The 27,631-nt window shown below is 33.8% G+C and overlaps 3 protein-coding genes, 1 long non-coding RNA gene and 1 pseudogene across 4 annotated transcripts in view; 3 read left to right on the forward strand and 2 right to left on the reverse strand.

Annotated features, from left to right (window-relative positions):
- Nucleotides 1–27,631, reverse strand: part of LOC134246897 (uncharacterized) — a 211,539-nt gene that overhangs the window by 121,555 nt on the left and 62,353 nt on the right. The window lies entirely within an intron of this gene.
- LOC134246896 (uncharacterized) lies at nt 1,967–6,176 on the reverse strand. Its single transcript, XM_062729245.1, has one exon. It carries the CDS (start codon nt 6,151–6,153, stop codon nt 2,056–2,058), a length of 4,098 nt encoding a protein of 1,365 aa, XP_062585229.1. The 5' UTR covers nt 6,154–6,176; the 3' UTR covers nt 1,967–2,055.
- LOC134246888 (uncharacterized) lies at nt 7,797–13,474 on the forward strand (annotated as a pseudogene).
- Nucleotides 13,663–16,137, forward strand: LOC134246879 (uncharacterized). The gene is made up of 3 exons (XR_009987737.1): nt 13,663–14,058; nt 15,095–15,228; nt 15,837–16,137. It is a non-coding gene; the product is annotated as an uncharacterized LOC134246879 (long non-coding RNA).
- LOC134246889 (ankyrin-3-like) lies at nt 20,631–25,026 on the forward strand. Its single transcript, XM_062729231.1, has 2 exons — nt 20,631–20,703; nt 22,167–25,026. Exon 2 carries the CDS (start codon nt 22,170–22,172, stop codon nt 24,642–24,644), a length of 2,475 nt encoding a protein of 824 aa, XP_062585215.1. The 5' UTR covers nt 20,631–20,703; nt 22,167–22,169; the 3' UTR covers nt 24,645–25,026.

Genomic DNA, 27,631 nt, shown 5'->3' on the forward strand with positions numbered 1-27,631 from the left:
TTTACGGGACAACCCTCGTATTACATACATTTTCATTATATATGAAACTAGCGCTTTGCATACTTTAGATTCAACATTTTTTTTTGTTTCAAGCGACAATACTACAGACGTTTATGAGGGAAATTTTAAAACAAATTAAATTGTATGCTTCCGGTTGATCAGGTTAAGAAGGACTTTGAAGATTAAATGTTCAATTCATTTAAAGTTTAAAGTTTACTTCAGTTTGAGTATTACGGCACTTGTATAAGTTTTAAACTCTTTGAAAGAAAATCATGTGTATGTATTTGAACTTTCAATTAATTCTTTTATTTATTCTTCATGAACCATTAGTGTAACACAGACACACACACTCTGCCTCTCACACACACACACACACACACACACACATAAATGGAAGTGAAGTGCATGGGGACAGAAAAATTCTTCAAATTAATGAACAGTTATAGGAAAAGATTATTTGAATCAGTAGTGACTTATTAAAATGTTTGAACATAAATGTCTTAAGATTATGTTTGTTTTTTGATTCATGGTCTTTGATTGGACTTACTAGGAAATAATTACCATCAGAGTATTCTGCTATCAGAATACAGCAAAAGAAACATGAGGCTTATGAGTCTTATCTGTCACATGAGCAAGATTTGCTTCTAGATTCCTCATTGAATGATTATAGTTTTCAAAGATTTTATGTGCTTTATTAAAATCTCAATAGCACCCCACCTGAACCGAAGAATCTGACGTCATAAATAATAGAATAAAAAAAAATTGACGTAATGAAAAAAGAATACTTCTGAACATCAAATATATAAGATGCAAATTGTTTTTGTTTTTTACAGAAATAAGGTATATACATGTCATATTTCTTTTTTGGGTTTCCAAAGATAATTAATCATTGATCTTAAAGTGATTTTTTCTAGAATGTTTTAGAGGAAATGTGCTTTAAAATTGTTATGTTTCTTTTTTCTTTCCTCAGAAAAGAGAGTAACACTCATTTTCAAATGTCTTCTTGTTTGGTGAATTCAAAAGTAGTTTGAATATTCGCACGTCATAAAAAAGCAAGAAACTTGGGGAATATACCAGAGCAAATAGGAGTTGGACTATTGTTTTTTTTTCATGTCACTGTAACTACCGTAAATCTGGAATTTTTTTTTTTACTGTAGATAAATTTTTAGCAAATTTGCGCGTGCACTGAATTCGCAAAAATATTTTTCTTAAAAAAAAATCAACAGACCTCGTGTCTTTTTTTAACTCATAGAACATGGAGAATAGGCGTCGGTAAGCACTGATGCATGTCAACATGGGAGATAACTCGAACTGCATTTACTAGAGATTTCCAAATGTAAACACGGCGTGCAAATTTTTAGTAAGAAAAAAACCAATCGTTGAGAAAAATAATTATATATTTTAAAATTTATTTGGATTATATTTTAGGTTAAAAGACACACACAACCTCTAAAATGTTTGTTATAATCAATGAAGAAGTTATTTTCGGTGTAATTCCCTTGACATGTATTTTATCAAAATTGTTTCGGAGCGATTCTGTAATTTCTTGCCACGTTACAAGTAAATTGGTGGTATTCTAACTGTGCATACTAATTTGAAACAATAACTTGTTTGAAAATCTTCAGTTATTTTTATTTTTAGCGCCACTGACAAAAAAAAAATTCGCAAAAATTTAAAGCGTAAAAATTAATCAGCAGCTTTTTGACCCAAATTCGCAAAAATATAACGACGTAAAAATTTCCATATTTACGGTATCAGGTATCTTGCGGTTGCATATAAAATAATATAAAACCTCTTATTTTAACCTTAAATTAGAAAAAAAAGAAATAAATCATATAACACATTTTTTTTTAATTTAAAATTGAATTGAATTAAAAAAAAAATTATTGTCATCTGCCAACTAAGTTTATAAATTTCACAATTTTTTTAAAGACATTTGCAAATATTCTTGCAAGGCATTGGCACTTTTATCAGCATTACCGGGTGTATACTGTCTTCATGCGTTACTTTCATACGGATTCCTAGTGTTGAAATATAAACGTTTAATCTTTTTAATCATCGCCGAACAGGTATTTTGTATGGACTTCGTTTTCTTGGTAGCGCTGGGCCTAGAGGATTAAATTTAACCATCACAATTTTTTGTTCAGACACTACTGAAGGTTCTTGATTGTTATCCAACTCCGAAGATTCCTGATTAGTCGTATCAGAATCTTCTTCAAGAACATTTCCATCCTTGTGAAATCCTTTTCTTTCGACATTCTCCACTGGATCAAGTTTAAAGCGTGTATACATCTCTTCCTTGATCTGACAAGGCAAAAAGGAGAGTGGACAAACCCCTTCTTTGTCGGTTAAATTCACATCAGCACCATTACTAAGTAAAATATTTATCACATTCAAGTGAAAATTTTCTGTAGCTCGATGAAGAGCAGTTTTTCCAAACTTATCCTGTGCATTAACATCTGCACCGTGTTCAATGAGAGCGCTTATTCGTTTATCACGGATGTTCTGTGTTTCTTCAGTAGCCACCATCAAAGCGGTCACTCCATCTTCATTGCAGACGTTAACATCTGCACCATTCTTTAGCAAAAACAGCATAACGTCATCACTAGATGGATTTTGAACACTCAAATGCAAGCACGTATTTCCATATTTATTCTGAATATCAATTTTTGTTTTATAATCAATCAGTAATTTCATAATATTACAATGACTCCCTTTTGTAGCATAGAAAAGGGGAGTTTCGCCGTCAGAATTCGTACCATTTACGTTGGCGTTGTGTTGAATCAAGGTTTTTGCAATTTCTAGCTCACCATTTTCTGCTGCTATGCTCAATGGGTCGGGAGACAATGGTCTTCCATCGCTTTCCGGATTAACCTCAGCATCTTTGCTTACAAGTTTATTTACCACATCAAGAAAACCAGCCTCACAGGCAAGAGAAACAAGATTCTTACCATCAGCTATTATTCTTACGTTTGGATCATGTGCTAATAAAATCAGAGCTGTCCTTCTATTGTGTGTCATTAATGCCAAGTATAATGCAGAGTATCCTTCAATCTGGAGGTCGTTTATGTCAATTCCAGAATCAAGAAGAGTTTCAATAACATCATTACTTCCCGTTTGACAGGCATGATGGAGTGCATTTTCTTTTTCACAGTCTTTAAAGTTCACATCAGCACCATTTTTCAAAAGAATACTAATAACATCGTTCAGATCTTGTCTTGCTGCAATCAGGAGTGGTGCATCGTCGCCGTCCACTTTTTGGTTCACTTTAGCGCCATTTTGAACAAGGGCTTCAACCACATTGAGATGACCATTGAAGACAGCGGCGGAAAGTGGTGTTTGAGAGTCGTCGTTTTCAATGTCAACAACGGCGCCGTATCGTATCAATTCTTTCACGACTTCTGGTTGTCCCCAGAAAGACGCAATATATAATGGACTGTTTCCCCCATCTGAATGTAAATTCATATCCGCTTTACTTCCAAGTAAAAGTTTCACAGTGTCCAAATGTCCATTCATTGAGGCATGCAGAAGTGGTGTACAACTGTGATCATCAGGTTTGTTAATACTTGCGCCATTTTCTAGCAAACATTGCACAGCTTGGGTGCAGCCATTTCTACATGCGTTGATAAGTGGTGTAAATCCTTTCTTTGCAGCTAGTTCCACATCAGCTTTTTTTTCTATCAACAATTTCATAATATCTCGATTTCCTACACCAGATGCCACGTAAAGTGGATTTTCCATAGTCCACTTTTCCTTTGTGTTCACGTTAGCACCATTTTCAAGAAGCAAATTTACAATTTCTTTGTTGCAAGATTCGATTGCACCGAGAAGCAAGGGGAGCACTTCCACTCCATATGACGTCTTCATTTTTTCCTTGGTGTATTTCAAAAACAGTTTAACAACTTTTTCATGACCATCTTTACAGGCAAGATAAAAGGGGGAATTATAAGATAGAGTCTCCAACTCTTTGTTTACTCCCTTGGATAAGAGAATCTCAACAATGTCATGATGGCCTTCCCGTGCTGCATAATACAAAGGAGTGTATTTTCTACCCGGATAAACTTTGATATCGGCGCCTTTTTCCAACAAAGTTTTCACAATTTCAGTATGCCCAAGCTTAGAAGCGAATTGCAAAGCGCTGTATTTAGAGTCCTCATCAAGATCTGCTCCATTTTCAAGAAGCAGTTGAAAGGGTCTGATATCGGTTTTGTTGCAAGCAAGAGCTAAAGGAGGTTGAGTGAAATCTGGATAAGTATTAATATTTGCACCCCTTTCAATGAGTTCCTTAAGAGTTTTCAACAATCCATCTTCATTTTTCTCTGTGCTTAATTTTGTAGGCAAACTGAAAAGGTCATGTATCTCACTGGAAATTGCTAGAAAGAGAGGTGTTTCATTCAAAACAGTGGTAAAATTGACGTTTTGATTTTCATCTAATATGCATTGCAAAATTTCGTTATGATGGAAATTTGCAGCAATGTGAAGAGAATGTATTTTATCCTCTTCATTCCACATATAATTTAGCTGGTCTTTCCCGAAATACTCAAATATTTTAGAGGCCAGTTCTTTTTTGCCATTTGCACAAATGGCGCCCAACAACGGTTCGTTTTTGAGTTTGATGATACTAGGTGTAAAAGACTGAAGCTTTTCAAACATAGCAGAAAATATTCTGTCATGGTTAAAAAGCAAAGACAAAATTATTGGAGAAATTCTCTTTCCATATGTGATGAGATCTAATTTCGAAAACCCTCTCAGATTTTTCCTTTCCTTCTTTCTCCATACTTTCAGCCCAATCTCTTCTTTAGACAGTTCTGGAATCAATGCCAACTCCATTATTTCCTCTGCCCTTTTGCTGTCTATCATATTCTCCATAACCTTTATCATTCTTTCATCACTTGTCCAAGGGCTCAAGAACACGTCAAGAAATGTTCCATCAAAAATGTCACTTGCTATTCTCTTTACATAGTGTTCGATAAAACTGCCCTCAAGGTATACCTTTAGGCTGAAATGCTGGTCGGTTTCCTCATAACAATATTTTCGAAACATTGCAGATTCACAATATTTTAAAAACATCTCGGGAACCTGCCTGCAATACAGCAGGAGACATGTTTGAAATAACAAGCTATTTTGAAACTGAAATGCACCATTTATATCTTTTAGATATGGTCCTGTTAAGGTTTCCAAACTATATACAATAGATTGTGGAGTTGTAGTTTCTGGAAGTCCAAATACTTTTAACATGTGTTGAAGAATCTCGTTCGTAATGTTAATTCCACTTTCATCATCATCATTGTCATCATTGTTTATACTGTCATCTTGTTTTTTTAATGCACAATCTGATAGAAAGTCGTCCTTCTTAATCAAGTTATCTCCTATCGTAACCAGAAACAACGCCAGGTATTTTTCTTTAGCGACATCTTTCAGATTTAGAACGTCCTCGGTGATTGAATCGCAGGGATTTTGAAAAAATGTCTTCACGTTCTTTTGAAAAGTTTTATTACAGGCAAGAGTCTGACATAACATAGGAAATGCTTTGTTTGATCCCATGATTATCTCTTTATCCTTTTCATCTAGGTTGGAAATATCTACATGACTTTTCAAAATATTCTCCTTTTCGTCATTTGTTAATGCTAGTGAATCATCGTCGATATCGATAACTGTGTAATATTTAAAAAGTGACATGTTATTTCTTATAATATCTGATTTGCATGTGACTAAAATCCTCATATTTGGTGCAACCTTTTTTCCAAGATTTCCAAGCCTTAAGAAATGGTCCAATTGATCCTTCTGCGCTTTCCACCATTGACAAGCCAAAGGATCAATTTGGGATTGTCCTATAGGGTCGTCAACAACAAAGATATCTACATTAGTTCCAATCTTGGTTGGAATTTGATGTTGTAGGTCGTCCATGGCATTGATGTACGAGATTTTTTTCTTCTTCATGGCATACTTGATGGCGATATTCTTTGCTATGGCAGATTTCCCTGAGCCTGCAGATCCGATTATCAATATCCTGTCATGCATTCGGACTTTTTCAGAAACAAATTTTGAAGCCTTTGTAGGAACAAATCGGTGATTTTCTTTTACCCAATGTCTCTGAATTGGTTTCAATCTGTCCATCCAAGTGTATTCATCATCACTGTCTGAGTCGGACATCTTGGTCTCTTTTTAATGCGGTTTTTCGTCCGTGACAAGAAAATCTTCCTTTAATGTTTATGAACGCCAGGCTATTCTGGAAATAAAAACTAATCATTAAAACATGCTTGTGTCATCTACAGCGCTATGTATTTTTTTCTTAATTTTCTTCAAGTTATTCAAAGACGTGAATCCAACTTACCCACACAAATCTTTTGCTTGAATATTATAAATGAACGAGGACCTAAAGCCATCCAGTACATATGCAAGTGCATTTAATCCTTTGTTGATAAGTACAACCGAGTTAAATTATCCACCTAATAAACAACGTTAAAAAAGAGCATCGAATTCTATCTGAAAGTTCTTTGATTAAGATTCTTAATTTTGTTAATCGCCTTTCAACGTAGACGATCCATTTTTAAGTTGAACATCAACTCCTCAGTTCTATTTGAAAAACTTAGGAACTCGTTTTAAATTTAATTTTTAATTGATAACAGTTTAGATTTTGATTCTGGTAGACTCATATGTTTTTCTAATGTTGTTTAAAACTCTGCAAGGAGCAATTGAATCTAACTTTTTTGTAAAGGAGGGTCGTGAGGCTGGGGGAGGTTGTTGTTTAAAATCATTAAACGTTATTTAAGACGGAAAACAGAACACAACTGTTACAAAACTATATTAATCATTCGCAATTTTGCTGGACCTGTATGATATACAGATTTCATTTTTGCATTTAATCAATGAAAAATTAAAGCTTTTCAAATTGTAAAAAAACTCTGTGAGCTAATGATTTACTCATCCACTTATAAAATGAAGAACAGAGCCAAAAGTACTGTTCCGTGTCAAAACATGGTAAATCGAGAGAAGATATAAATGAAAAGGCCCAACAATGATCTATTGAGGTAAAATTGGTTACTTTAGAAAAATATTTGATTCAATTTTAGACATATTCAATTTTGGTGGAAGTCTGATCTAATGTGATCATTTAATCAAAAATGATGTGCAACAGTCTTGTGCATTGTGTCCACATAAGTAGATACAGTATAATTATTTGTTACATTTAGATGTATAGTAGGGCTAAATCTTGATGAGTAAATACCACTCAAAGTTAATACTTACATGAGAAGCACTAAGTCTGGTCCAGAAACATGGTTCAACCTTTATGGTTTATGGTTCGAATTTTAGACGATATTACAGGTCCATGCATACATATATTTCAATCAAGCGTTACAGTTCCAATCAATGGGTGATTGCGAATTAAATTCTTCGATTCACTGACATCGTTTCCAAAATAATGCCAGCCATTTAAAATCGGCTCAGTAAATGAAATTCTGTATGCCTTTGAATTTCCTATCACCACACACAATATTATTTATTAAATATTTTACACCTATTCTTTGCATGAAAGCTGCCAAATAGGATTACAGTTACCCTGTTATAACCACGAGGAATTAGATTATGTTATTACTAGGAGACTGTGTACTAACAAACACGTTTTTGAATATTTGATGGCTATTGATTTATTTACATTCTCTACAGTGTTGTTCTTAAGGATGACTTGTATTTCTGGAAGTCAGAGAGAGAGAGAGAGAGAGAGAGAGAGAGAGAGAGAGAGAGTAATGAAACGAGGTTTCCTCTTATTCCAATTCCACCTTTTTGATATTTTGTAAAAACACACAAGAGTTATCGGTCCCTTCACACAAATTCAAAATGAAAGTAGCTACATGTAGAAACAAAATCAATAATTGAAGGTAAGGTCAATTAGATATAAAGTAAGATCTCCAGAGTAATCTAATACAATATGTGTATAGATATGTTACCTGAGTTGTTAACAGATCAATATATAGGTTCTATTTTAGGTTCCGTTGCTAAAAAATGGACAACGTATCAGTGGTTAAAATGTATGTATTTACATGTTTCATTTCAAATGATTGCCTGTCACTTTCACATAAGGTTTAAATGTTGCGTCAGTTTTCCACAAACGAAATTGTTCTTGAAATCGTATTGAAAATTAATGAAAAATGCAATTTAGTCGTGAACATTCAACTGACTTAATTTGACTTAATCAGGTAATTGTTCCTAAAATGGTGTCAAAATTAAAATAAATTTTGAATAAATGAATGAGTACTACAGATCCTACGGCAAGAAAGGTAATCCATATAAAAAATGTTTAAAAAAAAAAAAACGAGAAATTTGGTGACACTTTTCTGTCCGCAAAAGATACTGTTGACATGCAAGAATATAACGTTGACATGAAAAAAAGTCATGATGACATGCAAGCTACGAATTTTGTACAAATATCTTATCTTAATATGATTTATCTACTGATAACCGTCAGTATCAGACATCATAGCTGCAAGGTGCAACATCATTATCTCTACATGCGAAAAAACCTATGCTAACATGCGACTTATTACATTAACTTGCTACTTATATTTTGTGTCAAAATGCAAGTTATTTATATGTTAAAACATGCAGGAATGTCAACAAAAGACAAGATAATTATATGTGTTGTCATGAGATATTTATTTGAACCTGCAGTATAATAACTGACATGTTAAAATAACTATCTTGCATGTTGATTTAAGGAATCACTGTCTAGTTTTGAGAGTATGCCAGGGCATCAACAATAGTGGGAAACATGGGACAATTTGCATAACGGGCTTCGCCCGTTATACTAAAATTATCCCATGTTTCCCACTATTGTTGATGTTCCTGGCATACTCTCATAACTAGACAGTGATTGCTTATATTTCCATTCCATTGTGAAATAAAATTGTAGACTAAGACATTAAAAATGTAGAATAAAAGATTTAAATTACACGACTTCCATGCCAATTTCAATAGTCCTCGCACACTGACGTCAAACACAAAGGCAGCCGCACGAGATTTTCATGCATATTTAGCCTCCCTAGCGTCAGACACAGAGACAGATGCGCACGAGATTTGCATGCGTATTAGGCCTCCTTAGCTGCTGACCTATCGACCTGCCTAATTTACATTCCGGTAGAATTATCAAGAAATAAATTCCTCCAACTTTCAAACAGTTATCACAGAGAAAAAAAAACTAGAAATGGAAATATATAAATAAATTGCATGTCAACATCCACTATATATAAATGAATACAGTCCACTACTTGTTTTCCCATAGGCGACAATGTTAACGTTTCTTCTCATAGCGATGTCCCTAATTTTCGTTCAGAGGTGAGTGACCCCTCAAATCAAACCACATCAACTTGTCTTTCCTTACTTAAAATCTCGAGGTAACATGTCAGATTCTTTTCCGGCAAAACGCGTCTGTCTGCGGGAACCTCTAAAAATGAAAGTGAAAGTAAGGGAATTTCGAAATTCTCACTGGTGGTGTAATACACAAAATAATTCGACTGATCTTCCTGATAAATTACATTTGCCAAGCTTTTTTGGTAGGAAAGATACTCCTTATCTACACGTTTGAGGCTCAGTTCAGTACATCTGCACATTTTTTAATGCAAGTCTGCAAATTAAGGAACTTGTAATTTTTTCTGCACTACTTTCTTCTCTTACCGATTCTAAAAATAATTAGTGGGATGTACCCAAATACACGTTTTTTTTTCATATAAAACTTTTAAAGTGGTTTGGTTTCAGGGAAATTTGATGATTTATCCAGGAATTTTGTTTAAAAAACCCTGTGTGCTAAAAGTAATTTCACTTTCACTCGCTTGACTCTAAAGATCCATAAGCCTTTCTCATTCACGTAATTTATTTTTTCTTTTCGTAGATAATGGAAGCCAAGGCCACTAACACCTACAAACCATTTGCCAAATTAGGACAGTTCATAAAACAAGTTTTGGAAGATGAAGATACCTCTGAGTCTCCTAACCTCCACAAACTAGCCAGAACTGGAAACGAGGCTCAGCTACAAGAAATTATCAATAACGGATGTGACGTCAACGTAGAAAATAGTGATGGTTTTACAGCACTATATATAGCAACGGAAAGAAGTCATAGAAATATTGTGGAAATCCTCCTTCGGAAGGAAGCATGTGTCAATACAAAGCACAATCCTTTGCATATCGTTCGAGATTTGGATATTGCGCATCTACTTCTTCAAGCTAAAGGCGATCTTAACGCCAGAGACGAATATGGAAATACTCCTTTGCATAAAGCGATTATTGCTGGGAAGGAGAAAATAGTTGAATTTTATTTGTCTGTCGGAGCAGATATTCACCAAATGAATGCTAGAAAAGAAACAGCTCTTCACACCTTATGTTCGGCCTTTATGGAAGAACCTCATGGTTCAAAATTGGCTCAAACGCTTATTGAGGGAGGCATCAGTGTAAATTGTAAAGACTGGTTGAATAGATCACCCTTACACTTAGCTTCCATACATTATCACCTTGATAAACTTCAGACTATCTGTACTCTGATAAAAGCTGGAGCTTCCCTGTCGGACTTGGACTTGCAAGGTTTAAACCCAGTACATCATTTTTTCGAACAATCTAGAGGATGCTCCGATGAAAATGAAGAGGTTTCGTTAACATTTATTGACTCTCTTATTGTTGATGAACAAACAGCAAACTTTCGAACTGCAATTGGTCAGACTATCTTGCATCTTGCCATTCGAGATATATACCCCTTCAGATTCTGAAAAACCTTGTAAAGAAAGGATGCCATCTCTATGCGAAAGATAGTCGAAAGCAAAGTCTTCTGCATTATCTAATCGATCGGGATGATCCCACAGCTATGTTACAATACTTAGTAGGAATGGGATTAGATATAAATGGTCGTGATATTTGGGGACAAAGCATCTTGCATCTTGCTGTCTAGAAAAATAAGAAAAAACTTGTAGAGGCTCTTTTCAGTCTTGGAGCTGAAGTAAATGTGATGGATTCAGTTGCGAGACAACCAATACACATAGCTGCAGAACATGGTTGGGATTTTATTCTCGACTTCCTTCTACAAAAAGGGGCCAATATCAATTCACTAGATAAATATCAATCTACACCTTTACATTTTGCTGCTTGGAATAACAAGTCGTCCATTGCATATACCCTTATCAATTGTGGCTGTGATGTTGGAAGCAGAGATGCACATGGGCAAACTGCAAAGGATGTAGCAGAGTTTAAATCCAGTGTTGATTTTCTACAAATTCTTGATGAACATGGCATAGAATATCAAAAACATAAAGAGATGTCGTTTTCAAAACATGCTAATAAGTTGTTACATCTGAAAGATTTTCAAGATATCTTAAATTCAAATGAAAGTCTAAGGGATGCAAAGAATCTTAATGAGTATCTAAGCAGCCTGCTAACAACTGCACCGACGGGAATTCTGTTCAACGATCCTGAAGCCATTGACATTTATACAACTATGAACACATTTGCAATTAATGCTGCAAAAGGCCTTTCTCAAAGTGATCCAAAACTCGAGTGCACTGTGTATTTTGCTGGAAGTTCAGCTGAAGGAACAAAGACACGTTATCCTGACGAATTTGATTATATTGTTTGTTTCGATGAACTCAGTAAGAATATTTATCCACAGCATGAAGAGGATGATATCAAAGAAAGCGTTTTTCTCATCTCGGATAAAGATACTGAAATGCGGGACGTTATGGAGGCAGGTATCGACTTCGATGAAAGACTCTACTCAGTTTCAGACTACACCCGGATTTTTCTAAAGAAAGAGGCAAGCAATATATACTCAGAACTCACAGAAACAGAATCAAAAATGGTTCCTAATTATACGATGTTTCACACGTTTACACAACGCGTATCCAAAATAATTTTCGATGAAAGTTTTCCTAAAGACGATCGTCTATTAATTAAGGATGTGAGCAATGATCCAAAAATAATTTTGCTATGGAGAGGTTCTAAATACAAAAGCCTGGAAATAAATGTCGATTTTGTTCCAGCTGTGCGCTTACCTTCTTGGCCAAACAAACTGCGAATAAATTCAGAAATCTTTGGTCAAGATTTATTGCAGTTGCCTTGTCTTGCTGTTCCTAAAATGACAAGTCAAGAAAACGAAAAGCTTTGGAGGTGTTCATTGTCGTTAGTGGAAACGGCAATAATGAAAAAATGTCGTCCACATATACGAAATAGTTACATCGCTGCCAAGTCTTTGATCAGTTCAACCGTTTGTCCCCTTGTTAGCTTTGATGACTATGAAGAAGCAAAAGATGTATACCGAAGTCGCCATGACAGCTTGTCATCTGAAGAAGAGTTCGAACTTTATGAAGAACTGGGAGACATGTTCCCATCATATATATTAAAAATGGCGTTCCTCCATGTCATAGAAGAAAAGGCAGTCAAGGATGGTGTCAAAACTGTCTTTGAGGAGGTTCTGTATAAGAGAGACCCAATCGATAAACTTATATTGACATCAGAGTCCACTGCAAATATTTCTAAATCTTCTGACTGCAAAGAATGTGATCCAAATATTGTGAAAGGAATTTTCCAAAAATGTAATGGATGGCTTTCGGATCAGTTTGTTCCCTCTTTCTTCAATCCCAGACACAATGTTTTGGGTTCAAGAATGCTGGATGAAGACAGTGTCAAAGTGCAACAATTCATTAAATTCATACTCAAACTTTTGGATGAAAACTGAACGCACAAAGCATTTAAAAATATGTGGCAGATGCTATTTCACGTTTTATCAACACATGATATTAAGTTCATTGCTGTTTCATAAGAATTATTTTTTTAAACATTAATCATGTTAATAGGTCATCAATGTTAAAAATATAATTATTATTATTAAGTGAAGATAAAACCAGTGCGTCAAATTGAAGGACAAATTTATAAAACACATTTTGTAACTGATATTTGCTAAAGTTTTTTCTCTGGGAAAAAGAACACGTTTAGTTATAATACAATACTATTTCTTGATGATGGTACATAAATTGAAGTATTGTTTTTCTGCTTAAGATTTCAAATTTCAAGTTTGCTCAGGGGTGATCTTACCATGTAATGTTTTAAAAGTATTGCATAAATGATAACACTTGTGTTCACAAAGGAAACGAAAACGCCATTTAACTTCTGTTAAAATGAAGAAGGATAACCATAATAAAACGTGATTGGTCTTATAAAAAAAACTTTGAACAAGAGTTTGTATCAGGTGTATAGGAGGTTTAATTATGCAAACGCTTACCTCGAAACGAGACGTTTCCTCCAAAATAGACCTGACTTTCACTTCTTATAATGGGGAAATACACACCACTACAAATGTCATAAATAAAACTAAGGTTACAGTATTCTCCGGAATTTTATTATCATACACAATGATTTTTGTTTGGTTGTGATGTTTTTTTTTCTACGAAAAGATCACTCCTCCAATGCTGTGTTTATCCGATACAAATTAAATCTTGTACAAGGACATAAATTTTTTTTTTTTTTTAAATTATAGTTAACAATACTAAAAGTATAACCCACGTTAATGTTAGCAATTTTAAACAATTTATAAACGAACATCTTCATTTGGTTATTCAAATGAAAAATATATTTTTTTCAGAAACTTTTTTTAATAGTAGAAACAGTGAGTGCGATAATGCTTATTTAATGTATTAGATTTTGAGAACAAAGTGTCTTCTTAAACATGACTGCATTCTTTTCATTCACTTGTAATACCCATAAATCAACGTTTCATACATACTTAACGATTTTTTGGACAAGGAGAAGTTCTTTATATATCTTTAGTAAGATACACCTTTATAAATATTTCTTTGGTGAAGGTATAGGTATCAACCGCAAATGGCGCTATTCATATACTATTCTTTGTCAAGTAAAAAGACAAATTGAAGACTTGAACAGTCGGAGCCTTTTGAAGCATTTTTGGAAAATAGAAATGGCCATAATGGGTTTAGAAACAAACAACAAGGAAAATGAAGAGCCTGGAGACCATACCAAAGAAAAGAAAGAAACAGACATGAAGAGGGACACTTCGGATGGGCAGGTAGAGAAATGTTTCTCAGCAAAAGTGTTATTTATTACAATAATATTAAAGAAGACAGTCATTTGTTTGTTTAAATTATGTTATTTATAATATACGGGCTGTTTTTTTTACTTAATGATGAAAACTAAGCTGATTGATTTATTAGTTCTTCATTGTCAAATTTGTCACAGGGTATCCTTGGCCCAAGGGCTACCATTTATACTAAAACTAGGGGTGGGACCTTAAAACAAGGGGAGATAATCAGGAAAATAAAATCAAAAGTACTGGTTACTAAAAAATCTTCTTCTCCAGAACCACCAGGCAGATTTTCACCAAACTTACATACAAGGGTGCCGGGTACTTATTGGTTTAGAATCATCAAACTTTTTTGATTGAAGCATCTTGGGTTTTCGGGGAATGGTGGTCTACTTGTGACACTTATGGCTATATTTAAGAGTTTTAGAATACTCATTGGCTTAGAATTGTCAAACTTTGTCAGTTGATGCACCTTGGGTTCTCAGAGAATGTTGATTTAATAAGTTGGTCACTGTGACCCACTTTTGAATATCTCAAGTACTTATTGGCTTAGGATCATCAATCTTTGTCAATTAATGCATCTTCGTCCTTAGAAAATTTCAATCAAAAAGTAGGTCACCATGACCTATTTATAGTATTTTAGAATTACATTTAAATATATTCAGTCCTAACTGGCTAAGAATCATCAAACTTTGTCAGTTGATGCATCTTGGGTCTTAGTATATATTGTATAATTTATCAGAAGAGCCATTCAAGGCCCTTGGGCCTCATGTTATCTTTCGATGATTTGATTCAGCTGATTAAAGCGCACCTAATTATTTTCAATATTCGTTATGTTTATAAAAAACAATGACATTAATGAAATTGATTTTAAAAAATACAGATATGTATCTGATTATATTCCTAAAACAAAATTGACATTGTTTTGCAGCGAACAGACTCTACAAAAATTTACATCTTATGTCTCTAAATTCATTGAACACTGTTATATTCATAAATAATTTTTACCTACATGTGTCAGAGAAAGGATGCAATTGATCGAGTGGATGAAGCTCCAGAAGCTTCCATTAGTGGCGTGATATTAAAAGTCACAGATCTGGTCCGCGGAGAAGACGAAGCAATATGGTCGGTCGAGCAGAAAATCTAGAAGCTGCGGTAAAATAGACGATTAATTCTCTAAAGTGTCCTTCAATGGAATGACACTCCTCAAACAGTTTTGATTTAATTTTAAATTTAACTATAATTTTGTAAAAGAAAAGACATTACAAAAGATAGTTATTTGAAAATCTCCTAGGAAAAGTTTTGAAGATATGTTCAAAATATATTATTTTTTACGTTGCAGGAAGCGCAAAACAATATAAAATGTTTTGATATTTTATTTAGAGAATCAAATCATAATCATTCACAATAATGTCCAATGTGTATACTTTTTTTCAAGATATACTTTTCCTGGGTAAATTTGGTAAAAAAGGGTCATTTTTTGCAAATTATAAATCCTGTTTTAAAATTGTCTTAAAAGAGGATCATCTGGGGTGGGGGAGAGAATTTTCCACTATCAAAAGGTCATGTTACTCATATTAAAGCAAATGTGGGGTAAATTTTTTTCTTTCGCATGAACAATACATTTCTTACAATTCGTCATTTCATGGTACCGAAAGTTTGAATGTACTAAGATGAGGGTGGTAACCCAAAGGTCTCTTGTTAAAACAATTTGTTTGTCACATTGATACCCTAATTTTGATATTTGGAGTTTACTGTTTCAGACTGCTCGACAGTTTAGTACAGTGAATCAGGAGACACAACCAAGGGGAAACTGTACAAATAGACTCAACAGAAGAACATTTATAATTGTCATTGCCATAGTTTCTGTTTTACTATTAATTGTAATTGTAGTCATTGTACTGTTCACTTTGAAAGTTATTTAAGGAACAAACTTTAGAGCTACCCACCTTAAACTCTATAATCTGGTTTGTACTTTATTGATTGCATAGCGACTCATAAAAATAAAATTTTCTCGGCATGGGAACTTTAGAAATTACTCTTATTATATGAATAACCCGCTTGATACACATATACATGTACTTATGTTTTGTTATATGTTATTTTTCAGACATTCGGATGGTGCGTTACAAGCACTGTCAAATTATATGTATAAAAGAATAAAGTATAAACGTATTAAATATATATTTGGTATTTCCTTTGAGTCCTTTTCGTAGCTTTGGTGTAGACTAGACCTTCTTAAGTTTCATACTTGTGTATTTTCTATTCATTGTAATTAGAGCTAAATGCTCACCCACCTGATGAATTTGTGCCTGCATTTGTAATTAAGAGATCAAGAAAGTTTTTAATTTTTTTTCGACTAATACTAAAAATATATGACTATGTTATTATTTCTTATAAATCAAAATCCTTTCTTTTAATTACAATTAATTACTTTTACTGATTATATAGTTAAAGTAATGCTAGAATGAACATCTTGCACTGGAATTATGTTTCAGACCGAATTACCATTTTCTACTCTGAAAAAATATTTCTGTAACCAAATTACATTTGCATTACAATGGAAACGGATTGTAACCGTTATTTATTTAGAAATCGCTTAATCTTTTTGTCGTTATATTAGGGCCACCGTGTTCGACCTCTTCAGAAAGAAGAAACCCACACGCAATTTCTTTTTTACTTGTACCACTTGCACGATATTGCATAAAAGATAAACTTATCTTTAGGTCGATAGTCATATGCATTAATATTCTATCAGACTTCCTAGCGTTTCGGGAGTTAAAAAATTTAGCGTCGTTGCAATTTTGAAATTTGGAGAACAAAATTTTTCTTGTAATCAAACGGCAATAATTTGTCTATATCTAGCAGCATGTCGACCTTGACTTACAATGTACAGTTACTGATTTTAAATTATCTGTGGCCCTTTTCACAAAAAATCTAACGATTAAGATAAAACATAAACATTTCCGTAATTTTTGTTTAATAAATATATTTTTTCTCCAATGTTTTACTAAGTAACTTAGTTGAATAGATGTATGGTTGTCGTCGGTACCAATGCAGTTCATGGAAACCAAATAGTATTTTAAAATAATTCATTTTTTGCCAAGCAATTTCAGAAATAATTTTAGCGCCATATTTAGTACATGTACATGTAGTACAGAAAACGAATGCAAATTAAAATCAAACTCGTCTATTGTGTTTGCATCATTTATCAAAACGAAGACAAAAAGACTTCCTTAAAGAAAAGGGTTTTTAACGATTTTGAAAAAGGTCCTTAAAAAATTAACTAGACTGCATGAATGTTAAAAACATTTATTGAATTCAATTTAGTTTACACATTAATTAAGGAATTATTTAAAATACAGCTCAACAAACTTTTTAAGCTCACATGGTTTTTTGCACAAATTAAGGTCACATTGTTATAATGTAATATTGTAAGTTGAGACGTCAAAATACATTTTAAAAGTATTTGTTTACATTATTTGAGTTTTATTTCATTTACTAAAACATAATTCATACAAATCAATTGCTAGAACTTTAATATATTTTCGGCTGGAAAATAACAATTATTTCCATTTGATTTTTTGTAGTTTCTTGCCAATTGTAGCTGTACAGCTACTGTAACTTGTATTTTCTGTTCATTCTGACTCTTTAGCGCAGGGTGAAAATAGTATTTTTCATCTGTTTGACTGCTTTGTATGTTAATAAGGTAGCATTTTCAGAATCACCTTCAAAAAATCTATAATCATGAAAGATTCGTCCCACAGCAAAATTTTAACGTTTCAAACCGTAAAGGCAGAAGAATTTTCTTTTTCAACGAAAAATATTACTATTAATAAAAAAATACTTCATTATCCTACCCTGTAGTATGGTTTCTCTCTGCAATGTTATCCCAATTCGGTGCTACATTTCGACAAAACCCAGATGAGTATAATAAATGAGCAAAGAATTTTTTAAAATACTCACCTGTAAGAAGAAAATTTAAAATTTTCAACTACATTGTATCAAACAAAGCACGTTTTATATTATTTGTAAAAAAAAAACTATGGTAGAGGCCTATAGTAGAAACATCGTACCATTTATTGATAAATTCCCCTTTAAAACATCCACTTTGAAAATTTAAGATAATAATTTAAAGGACATTTATACTTGACATTATATATGTAATATAACGTAGGGCTGTGTCATCGTTCTGAGCTTCGAAAATAGTAATTTCTATTACAAAAATGTGATCTTAATTTGTGCGAAAAACCATGTGAGCTTAAAAAGTTTGTTGAGCTGTAGTCTTTACACCAAACGTCCTATGCAACATTTTTCAAATCAAACGACATCTTGGAAATGATACAGGTTTATTAGAGCTTTAGTGTTATTCTAATAATAGCTAACTTTTGGCATGGTTGTGATCTGATCGATGCTTTTCAAATATTTCTGTATGTATCATGAAATAATTTGTATATGCTTTTGCAAACCTGTGTGTTTGGCCTTTGTTTGGTTTTTGATTTTATTGTTGTTGAATTTGCTGTGCTGTGTATCTGATAATAAATGCTTTGTTGTAATTTTTAATAAAAAAACACGTTCTTTTGCAACATACTTTGCAAATGACTTGTCATGCATAACATGTTGTTGTATATTTTATTTTAAATAAAAATAGTTCTTAAAATAAATTTGATTATTTATCATTTCCTTATTTTTCTTTTACTATTCCTTGTTTTTCATTTGATCATCATTACCATTTTTCTAGTCCTCCTTTTTAACAAACATTTCTTCCCAGTTCTCAGTATGAATATCATCATTTGTAGCTAATTTTTCTCTCATTTGTGTTACACGTTTTTATATGTGTTATAAACACTACATTTATACAGCTGTACCTGTTATTTACTTACAATCATACATACCTTCAACCTCTTCTTATACAATGTAGATCTTACACATTAAAACGGCTTATAAACCTTTTACAGTTTCCGGATTAGAAGAGATTTTTTTAAAGAAGAAACTTTTAATTTTTGGGCTAAAATGAACGAATAAAAATTTGATTATTAAGACCATCACTAAATATCAATGAAGAAAATGGATTTAGTTTTATCTTATTTTTTCTGTTGTAAAAAGAGGCAAATAATTAAAATATTATACTTGAGATCCATACCTATCAACCCCATCAAACATTGCTGCTTGGAACATCTAGCATATACCATCATACATGCATATATTCTGATCAGTGAGGATATGTGATGCTGAACACCGATATGCATCAGTGCGGAAAACCAAAAAAGACATCGTAAAATTCAGGTTAAGCTTTGTTGTTTTTGTCGAGAACATTGTCAAGCTTTTAATTAACACAGAAAAACTCGACACCATTAACAATAGATGCTACAATTGAAAGCTTTTCAAGATACATAATAAGTTCAAAAGAAGAACTGAAAGAGACCGAAAACTTTTAATGAATATCGTAGCAACTTTATTGCAAGTACCCAAGAAGAATTGTATTCAACGAGTCTTATGCCAGGAAAATTTGTAATTCTGTTGAAAAAAGTGCAATAAACATTTCAATTAATTAAAATGCCTTTGTACAATGTAGGACATGAAGACAACGAACAGCACTCAATATCAAAGTCCATAAAACAGTACAAAACAGGACGAAGCAAACACAGACCTCTAAAGTATCAGAAGTGGGATCAGATGCCATGGACGAGTGAGCATCCCCTGATGACCGGTCACAAACGCCGTGCGCTCGGGAAATAACGGGAAAATCCGTCCTCAATTCAGGGTATAAATAATGGCCTTACGATAAGTATGAAAAACGTCAGTTAACATTTTGACTCAAGGATAAATTGTATTTCCTGACAAGGTAATTGTATCGACTAAAGAATTTAGAAATGAAGAATTTAAACGAGACTGCTGATATTTTGTTTGTCAAAATAATTTACCTCGTTTTAGAAATTGTTCATACGTAGAGCATGCTCTCACGTATCGAATCAACTGAGATATATAAACTCCGATCCGTTATGCAGGTGATGAAGGTACACAGTATAAAGCTGCATCAGTAAACGAAGTTGAACGATGTAAAAGTTAAAGTCATCACGTTTATCATAAAGTTTGGTTGATAGATTACCATTAACGTCTTTTTCACGTAAAATATCCAAGTATGAAGCAGATCGAAGTGTCGGACTCTGTGTTATCTCTTATCTCAAGCTCACCAGTATATAGTCGCGTCGACATAGGAATAGAAATTACTATTGCAATTACTATTTCAAGTGATCCAAAACTTTAGTGCACAATTTATCGTGTTGGAAGTTATATTTAGAGAGTGAGAGGACCAAAAGGTGATATCTGCTAATAATAGAGAGGTTAATTTAGTTACAAGTGATCAACGTACGTAACAACGTGTTCGCAAAACTTTGACGTCAACAGAAAAGTTTTCCCGTACAAGTTCTTAAATAATGGACAAATTTCAGACTACACATTATAGAAATTTACATTAAGAAAAATAACCATCATTCATACTTAAAAGATGACGGAGATATTTAGTTTGTTCGTTCTTTCCTCCGCGATTACATTAAGTGGGAAATCCTCCGGATCCACAGATGTCAAGCTCTAAACCAGCTGTATATATTCTTTGTCTTGTGTTATCGTGTGAGTAATTAATTCAACATGAATGTGTAAATTCAATTACGAAATACATTTTTAAGAAAATGCATGTACGTTTGTGACCTAAATTGTAACTATAACTGTAAAATGGAAGAGACCTACGTCAGCTGTAATGTATCTATTAGAATTGTTGTTTATTTTCATGAATAAACCACTTTCATTGGTGATTCAGCGTTGATCATAAACACCTTTTTTCCAAAAGCTTTTTCACCATCTATATACATTGTCAAGAAAATTATTACTTATATTTTTCATCGGTAATTTTAAAGTTTGTGTTGACCACACGCACTGGCCTTGATAAGAATGAAGTAGTTTTACCAAATTAATGGCTTTAGCTGCTCGCTGAGTTATTTTTAGAAGGCGGTATAAGTGTCCCGTGCTACTCCGGAATTTCTATAACACGTTCACATTGTACTTGTGCACAAATATAAACTGGCCACGGAAATACTTTAGCTTTAAAGACAGATAATGCTTTCCTAGTTTAGAATACCCCCCCCCCAAAAAAAAAAAAAATTGGGATATTGAGATATTCTGCTTTTGAATATACATGTACTATATAATCCTATTAGAAATCAATAGAAATTTTGAAAAAAAAATTGGCATGTACATGTATACTTGTATGTTATAGACATTATAAAATATTAGATATAAAAATATAACAATAATCTTTATCAAGTTTCCTGAGTTTCCTGTCAGTTTTACAAAAGAACCTAAGATTAACAAAAAGATCAAATGAAATACGTTAAATTAATATTTAAAAATTGTACGCAAGTTATCCAAGTATTAACTTTTGGTAAAACATCTCATTAGCCAAAAATCACAGATTTTTATACTCAAAATTTGAATAGAAAATGAATTATTTAATTAATTGTTAGCAAAAATAAGCATCTTAAGGACAGATGACACGTACCTCAATAACATAGAATTTTTTCAAAGATTTTCATTTTTTGTAATTGAAGTATTGCTACTTTGATATGTTTACTCTATTGAGATACCTTACCAGGTATTTGTTCAAGATAGCAGGTGTCTCATATAATCCTTTTGTGAAAAACTAAATTTTCCAAAATTAAATCATTTATTGTTTCATTTGTTAAAGACAATCAGAAACTTTTTGAGAAATCAGAATGTAAAAAAAAATTTGAATATTTTAATGCATACCCGGTATAAAAATATACAAAACATACATTTCAGGAACGTATCGTCTGACCTCATTATTTCAATGTTAAGCATAAATGCATGTTTTCCATAACGAGACGATGATAGAAGCGACAATTTTCGATCATCAACTATACATTGTACTTTCTGATAGCCTAAGATAACCGAGATTATTTTGTTCATGATAAATACCAACAAAGGAATTTAATGCGAACAGTTAAACATAAAACTAAAGTTTACCTTCTACGTAAATGTATGAATTGTTCTTACTTGTGTTCGTTTTCTATCTTCAGAGTATGGAAAATAACAGCGATAAGGGAGATTTCGAGAAAACCCTTGCAAATTTTATGAAACACAAGTTAAATGAAATACCCGAATCCCCCATAATCCATCAGCTAGTTAGATCTAGAAATGAGGAGAAACTTCTAGAATATATCACAGGCGGATGTGACGTCAATATACAGAATCATGACGGATCAACGGCTCTTTATGTTGCCGTAGATGAAGGAAATGATAGAGCAGTAGAAATTCTTGTGCAAAATGGAGCTGTTATCAACACAAAGAAGAATCCGATGCATGCCATTAAAAATGTGGCCATTGCACATTTACTGCTTCAGTCCAAAGGTGACGTCCATGCAAGAGATGAATATGGAAATACTCCATTGCAATTTGTGATAAAATCATATTCACGTGAAAAAGAAAATTTGGTTGAGTTGCTTTTGTCTCATGGTGCAGATATACACAGTAGAAATGCTAGTGGCCAAACAATACTGCACGTTCTATGTTCGTGCTTTGTAAAAGAACCAGAAAGTTCGATACTGACTCAAAAGCTGATCGAGATAGGCGCATGTGTAAATTCCAAAGATTCTCACAACAGATCACCATTACACTTAGCTGTCATAAATCAGTACTCGTATAAGTACAAAACTATCAATATCTTGAGAAATTATGGAGCTTCGCTCTCAGACTTAGATTTGCAAGGACTTAATCCCATACACCACTTCATTGACGAATCGGGAGGATGTTCATACGACGAAGAAGACATATCGATGAAATTCATCGACTCTTTCCTTGTTGATGAGCACACTGCAAGTTTGCGCACCACAAAGGGACAGACCATTTTGCATCTTGCCATCCAAGAAGTCCCGCTGGAAATTCTCAAGTACCTCGTGAAAAAAGGATGTCAACTCCATGTTAAAGATAATCAAAAACAATGTCTTCTGCATTACCTTCTCGAAAGAGTGGAATGCGCAGATATATTAGATTACCTAGTTGGTAGGGGACTTGATGTGAATGGTCGTAATGTTTGGGGACAAACAGTTTTGCATCTTGCTGTTGAGGAAGGTAATACAGAACTTATAAAAGGTCTTGTTCAACATGGGGCTGACTTACATGCGAAGGATTTAAGTGCAAAGCAACCCTTACATGTCGCTGCCGAAAACGGATGGGATCAAATAGTTGATTTCCTTATAAAGGAGGGAGCAGATATTAATTCACTTGACAAATACCAATCCACCCCTCTTCATTTTGCTGCTTGGAATAATCAGTCAACGATTGCATTAACCCTGATTAAAGCTGGTTGTGATGTTGATCTCCGAGATAGCTGTGGACAAACTGCGTATGATGTCGCAGAGTTTAGATCAAATTTTGATTTTCTGCAGTTTTATCAAAAACACTACCGTCTTCAAAATTTAAAACAAATAAGCAAGTTTTCAAAACATGCTAATGAATATATGACATTGGAAACGTTTGAAGGCATCATAGAATCAAAGGAAAAACTGGAAGACACAGAAAATGTAAAGGAGTTTCTAAACAACTTAATAAGATTATCCCCCACTGGAATTGTATACGATGATCCTGAAGCTGCTGAAATTCGGGATGCCATTGAACATTTTACCCAATACATTGCAAAGTGTCTGTCTGAAAGTGATCCAAAATGGAAATGCACTGTTCATTATGCAGGAAGTTCTTACGAAGGGACAAAAACACTTTATCCAGACGAATTTGATTTCATCTTTTGTTTTGATGAACTTAGTGAAAATACATTTTCACAATTTGAAGAGGAGGATGTTGAGGAAAGAGTTCATCTTATTTTTGAAGGAGGTGCTGAGATCGAGGAAACATGCCCATCTGTTTCGGATTATACCCGCATTTTTCTGTCAAAGCATACAAATCACTCATACTCGGAACTCATCGAGAAAGAATCGATGATGATCACAACTGATGCGATGCTGGAAGTTTTTACGCAAATAGTAACCAACATAGTGTACAGGGAAAACTTCCCCAAGAATGACCGACTCATAATAAAAGACGTTAGATTTGACCCAAAAGTAGTTTTTCAATGGCAAGGTTCTAGGTATAAAAGTCTGGAAATAAATGTGGATTTTGTTCCAGCGGTGCGTCTACAATCCTGGTCAAACAAAACGAGAATCAGCTCAGAACTCTTCAGCTCTGATTTGATGCGTCTGCCTTGCCTTGCTGTTCCAAAAAAGACAAGTGAAGAAGATGACAACCTTTGGAGGTGCTCTTTGTCGCTTGTGGAAACAGCACTGATGAAAAGATGTCTTCCACATATCAGAAATAGCTACATCGCTGCAAAGTCCTTGACCAATTCAGCTGTTTGTCCCGCTGTTTGCTTTGGTGACAACAAGACAGCCAAGGATTATTATTACAAGCACCACCCTGACTATGTATCGTCTGAAGATGATTTTGAAGTGGTTGACAGTATGCAGTGTTTTCCCATCATACATCCTAAAGATGGCGTTTTTTGACGTCATAGAAGAAAGGGCACTCCGTGATGGTGTAGAAACTGTGATCAATAAATGTTCATCTGAGAGAGACATGTTAGAACAACTCGTTCTTAGAGCAGACACTTCTTCGGAACCCATCACTTTAACATGCAAGGAATGTGATCACACTGTGGTACAGGATGTTTTCAAGAAGTGTGATGGATGGCTTTCTAATCGATTCGTTCCTTCTTTCTTTAATCCCCGACAGAATGTTATGGGTTCCAAAATCCTAAAGGAAAACGGATTCAAAGCGCAATGTTATTTGAAATACATACTTAAAATTCTACACGAAAGTTAAATTGATCATGATGCAATTTACTTGTTTTGTAATGGTTCAAAATAAATATTTACACACATACATAAAGTATTTAATTTGTATCCTACCTGCAAAATAAAGCAAAGAATTCGAAGATACGTTTAATTGTTAGATGGGCTTAAATATGATTCGTGTGTATGTTTTTCTGGTACGTGTTGCCAATAAGACACTTCGCTCCTAGAGCTCTGCTAGTCCGCTTTCTGGTGGCTAGCTGTACACAGGTCCTAAGAGTACAGACTTGTGTTTTACTATGTTTATGGTGGTAATACAGACCTGCGCTGAATTTACAAAATTTAGATGGAATTGTAGTTGTATTGAGAGTTCTAGAAAATCGAGTGTTAAGAGGGCTAGATCGTCGTGACCTTTTCCGGACTATACGTATTGATCTCCTTCAGAAGAAGAGCCCCATATAAAAATATCGACAGTCTAAGATATAATATCTTTTATAAAAAATTAAGTTATATCTTATGGTGAATGTGTTGTATCCCCAGCCTCCTTAAGTTAGTATCAATGGAGAAGGCGCATGTGAAATCTACATTTAAGAAACGAACTCTCATTAGTAACACGCTCATTTAAAAGTTTGCATTTCCATTTATACTTACATACTTTGTAGGCAATGAAGGACAATATGTTGTTAAAATGAAATTACTATTGTTATACAGTATTGGTATCCTGGAAAACCAATGGCAATAATTTTTCATGACACGTGATTCTATATCTTAAAGCAATATTTTACTCCAATTAAAGGTGTTACTACACAGAAATCAAACGTAATATGCTTAATTTATGTCTTTTTCTTCATTAAAATTCGAACAGTCATGCAGTTTATACTTTGGTCTTTTTCCCTATTTACTTACATATACGTTTTACAAGTCAATAAGTTATCATAATGTAGTAATATGTTCCCTTGACAGCTGCGCCCTGCTTAACGGTTGCACCGTCTAACATAAGTATACATGTATACAATGTATATGGAAAAAATCTCTAAAAATCTTATTCTCAAGATAAGCAAAGCCTTGCATTGTACAGTCTTTTTGAAATGGAAGCGCCCTCAGGTGGTGTAAATCACTGGCGGATTTCAGGGGGCGTGGGGGCGCACCCCCCCCCCCCCAGATCCCCCTAAAATTTTCAAAGTATAATATGACCAATATTAATAATGCCACAATTTGGTATATAACTAACCAAAACCACTGTTATTGTCAATATTGTGCCTGGTTTTACTCTTTTTTTTAAAAAAATACATGAAACCCCAGGAGCTTCCGAGGGCTTTGCCCCCTGGGCCACCACCATTCAAAGTATGAATAATGCCACATTTTGGTATATAACTAACCAAAACCAGTGTTATTGTGCCTGGTTTTACTCTTTTTTATACACTCAAAACCAGGAGGCTCCGTTGGCTTCGCCTCCTGGGCCCCCACCATTGAAAGTATGATATGACTTAGTATCAACTATGTTAATGCCGTACTTTGTACATAACTAACTAATACCACTATTAGTGAGTAATAAGTAAGTTGTTTATTATAGTGGCATGTCACTTGTGTTATAATACAAGAGAAACATTCAATACTATTCAAACACCCGGATCGACCTATATATCACTTTTAATAGAATTGAATAATTGAAAAATATGCACTATTATTGTGCCTGGTTTTACTCTTAAAATACAAGAAAATTCAGGAGCTTCCGAATGGGGGCCTTAAGGTGGCTTCCAGACCCCTTGTGAGCTTCAACAAAGCCCCCCCCCCCCTTTCACAAATCCTGTATCCGTGCCATTATTAAAAAAAAACCAAAACTGGGGGTACGGATGGGCCACAATGGGCATGATGGAGGATCAATTTTTTACAAAGGAATTCGTATGGAGAAATCTCTATTTGGAAACATACGCAGGAAGTTTAAAATTCATTCCCCCATCCTCTGTAAACTTTCAATTATTTAGGTCTTTCCACCTTTCTGTGGAAAGACCTATTGATTTCCTTCTGTTTCTTTTTTTCCTTTTTATTAGGTCTTTCCACCTTTCTGTGGAAAGACCTATTGATTTTCTTCTGTTTCTTTTTTTTATTATTAGGTCTTTCCACCTTTCTGTGGAAAGACCTATTGATTTCCTTCTGTTTCTTTTTTTCCTTTTTATTATTATTTTTTATTATTTTTCCGCCGTGTGATTTTGAGTTTCAAGATTTATCGTAAAGATTTTAAGTTCATAAGAATGTACTCCGTAAGAGATTTTCGCAGTTGACCCTGCGTATATGAACTATGACCCCTTTCGGACATATTACCCCTTTCGCAAAAAAGCTTGTTATCACTACTCCTCCGAAACCGTAAACCGTAGAAATATGAAACCTTCACTTATGTCTTTGACTAATTTAGTAGACACTTCATTGATTCATTGCCAAAGTATTCATTGACCCCTTCAATAAGTTATTGCCCCTGGAAGTTTTAGAATTTTACAAATCATTAAAAATTTTCAAAACGAGAAAACGTAGAGACATGGGACCAACTTCATAAGATTCATTGACCTTTGGTCTTGAAATTTATGGAAAGGTCAAAGGTCAAGGTCATTCCAAAACTGAGAAATTTAGCTCTTTTTATATCTCTTTTGTCTTTGAACATATACTTAATGTCTATGCATCATTAATATGTACTCTTCAAACTGTTT

The sequence above is a fragment of the Saccostrea cucullata genome, unplaced genomic scaffold (genome assembly GCF_032062105.1).
Source record: "Saccostrea cucullata isolate Sc308-1 unplaced genomic scaffold, CSIRO_AGI_Scuc_v1 ctg111, whole genome shotgun sequence".
Lineage (NCBI taxonomy): Eukaryota > Metazoa > Mollusca > Bivalvia > Ostreida > Ostreidae > Saccostrea > Saccostrea cuccullata.

Bases quoted from the DNA above. Each gene is read 5' to 3' on its own strand.
- LOC134246896 (XM_062729245.1), bottom strand. From the start codon at position 6,153: ATGTCCGACTCAGACAGTGATGATGAATACACTTGGATGGACAGATTG.
- LOC134246889 (XM_062729231.1), top strand. From the start codon at position 22,170: ATGGAAAATAACAGCGATAAGGGAGATTTCGAGAAAACCCTTGCAAAT.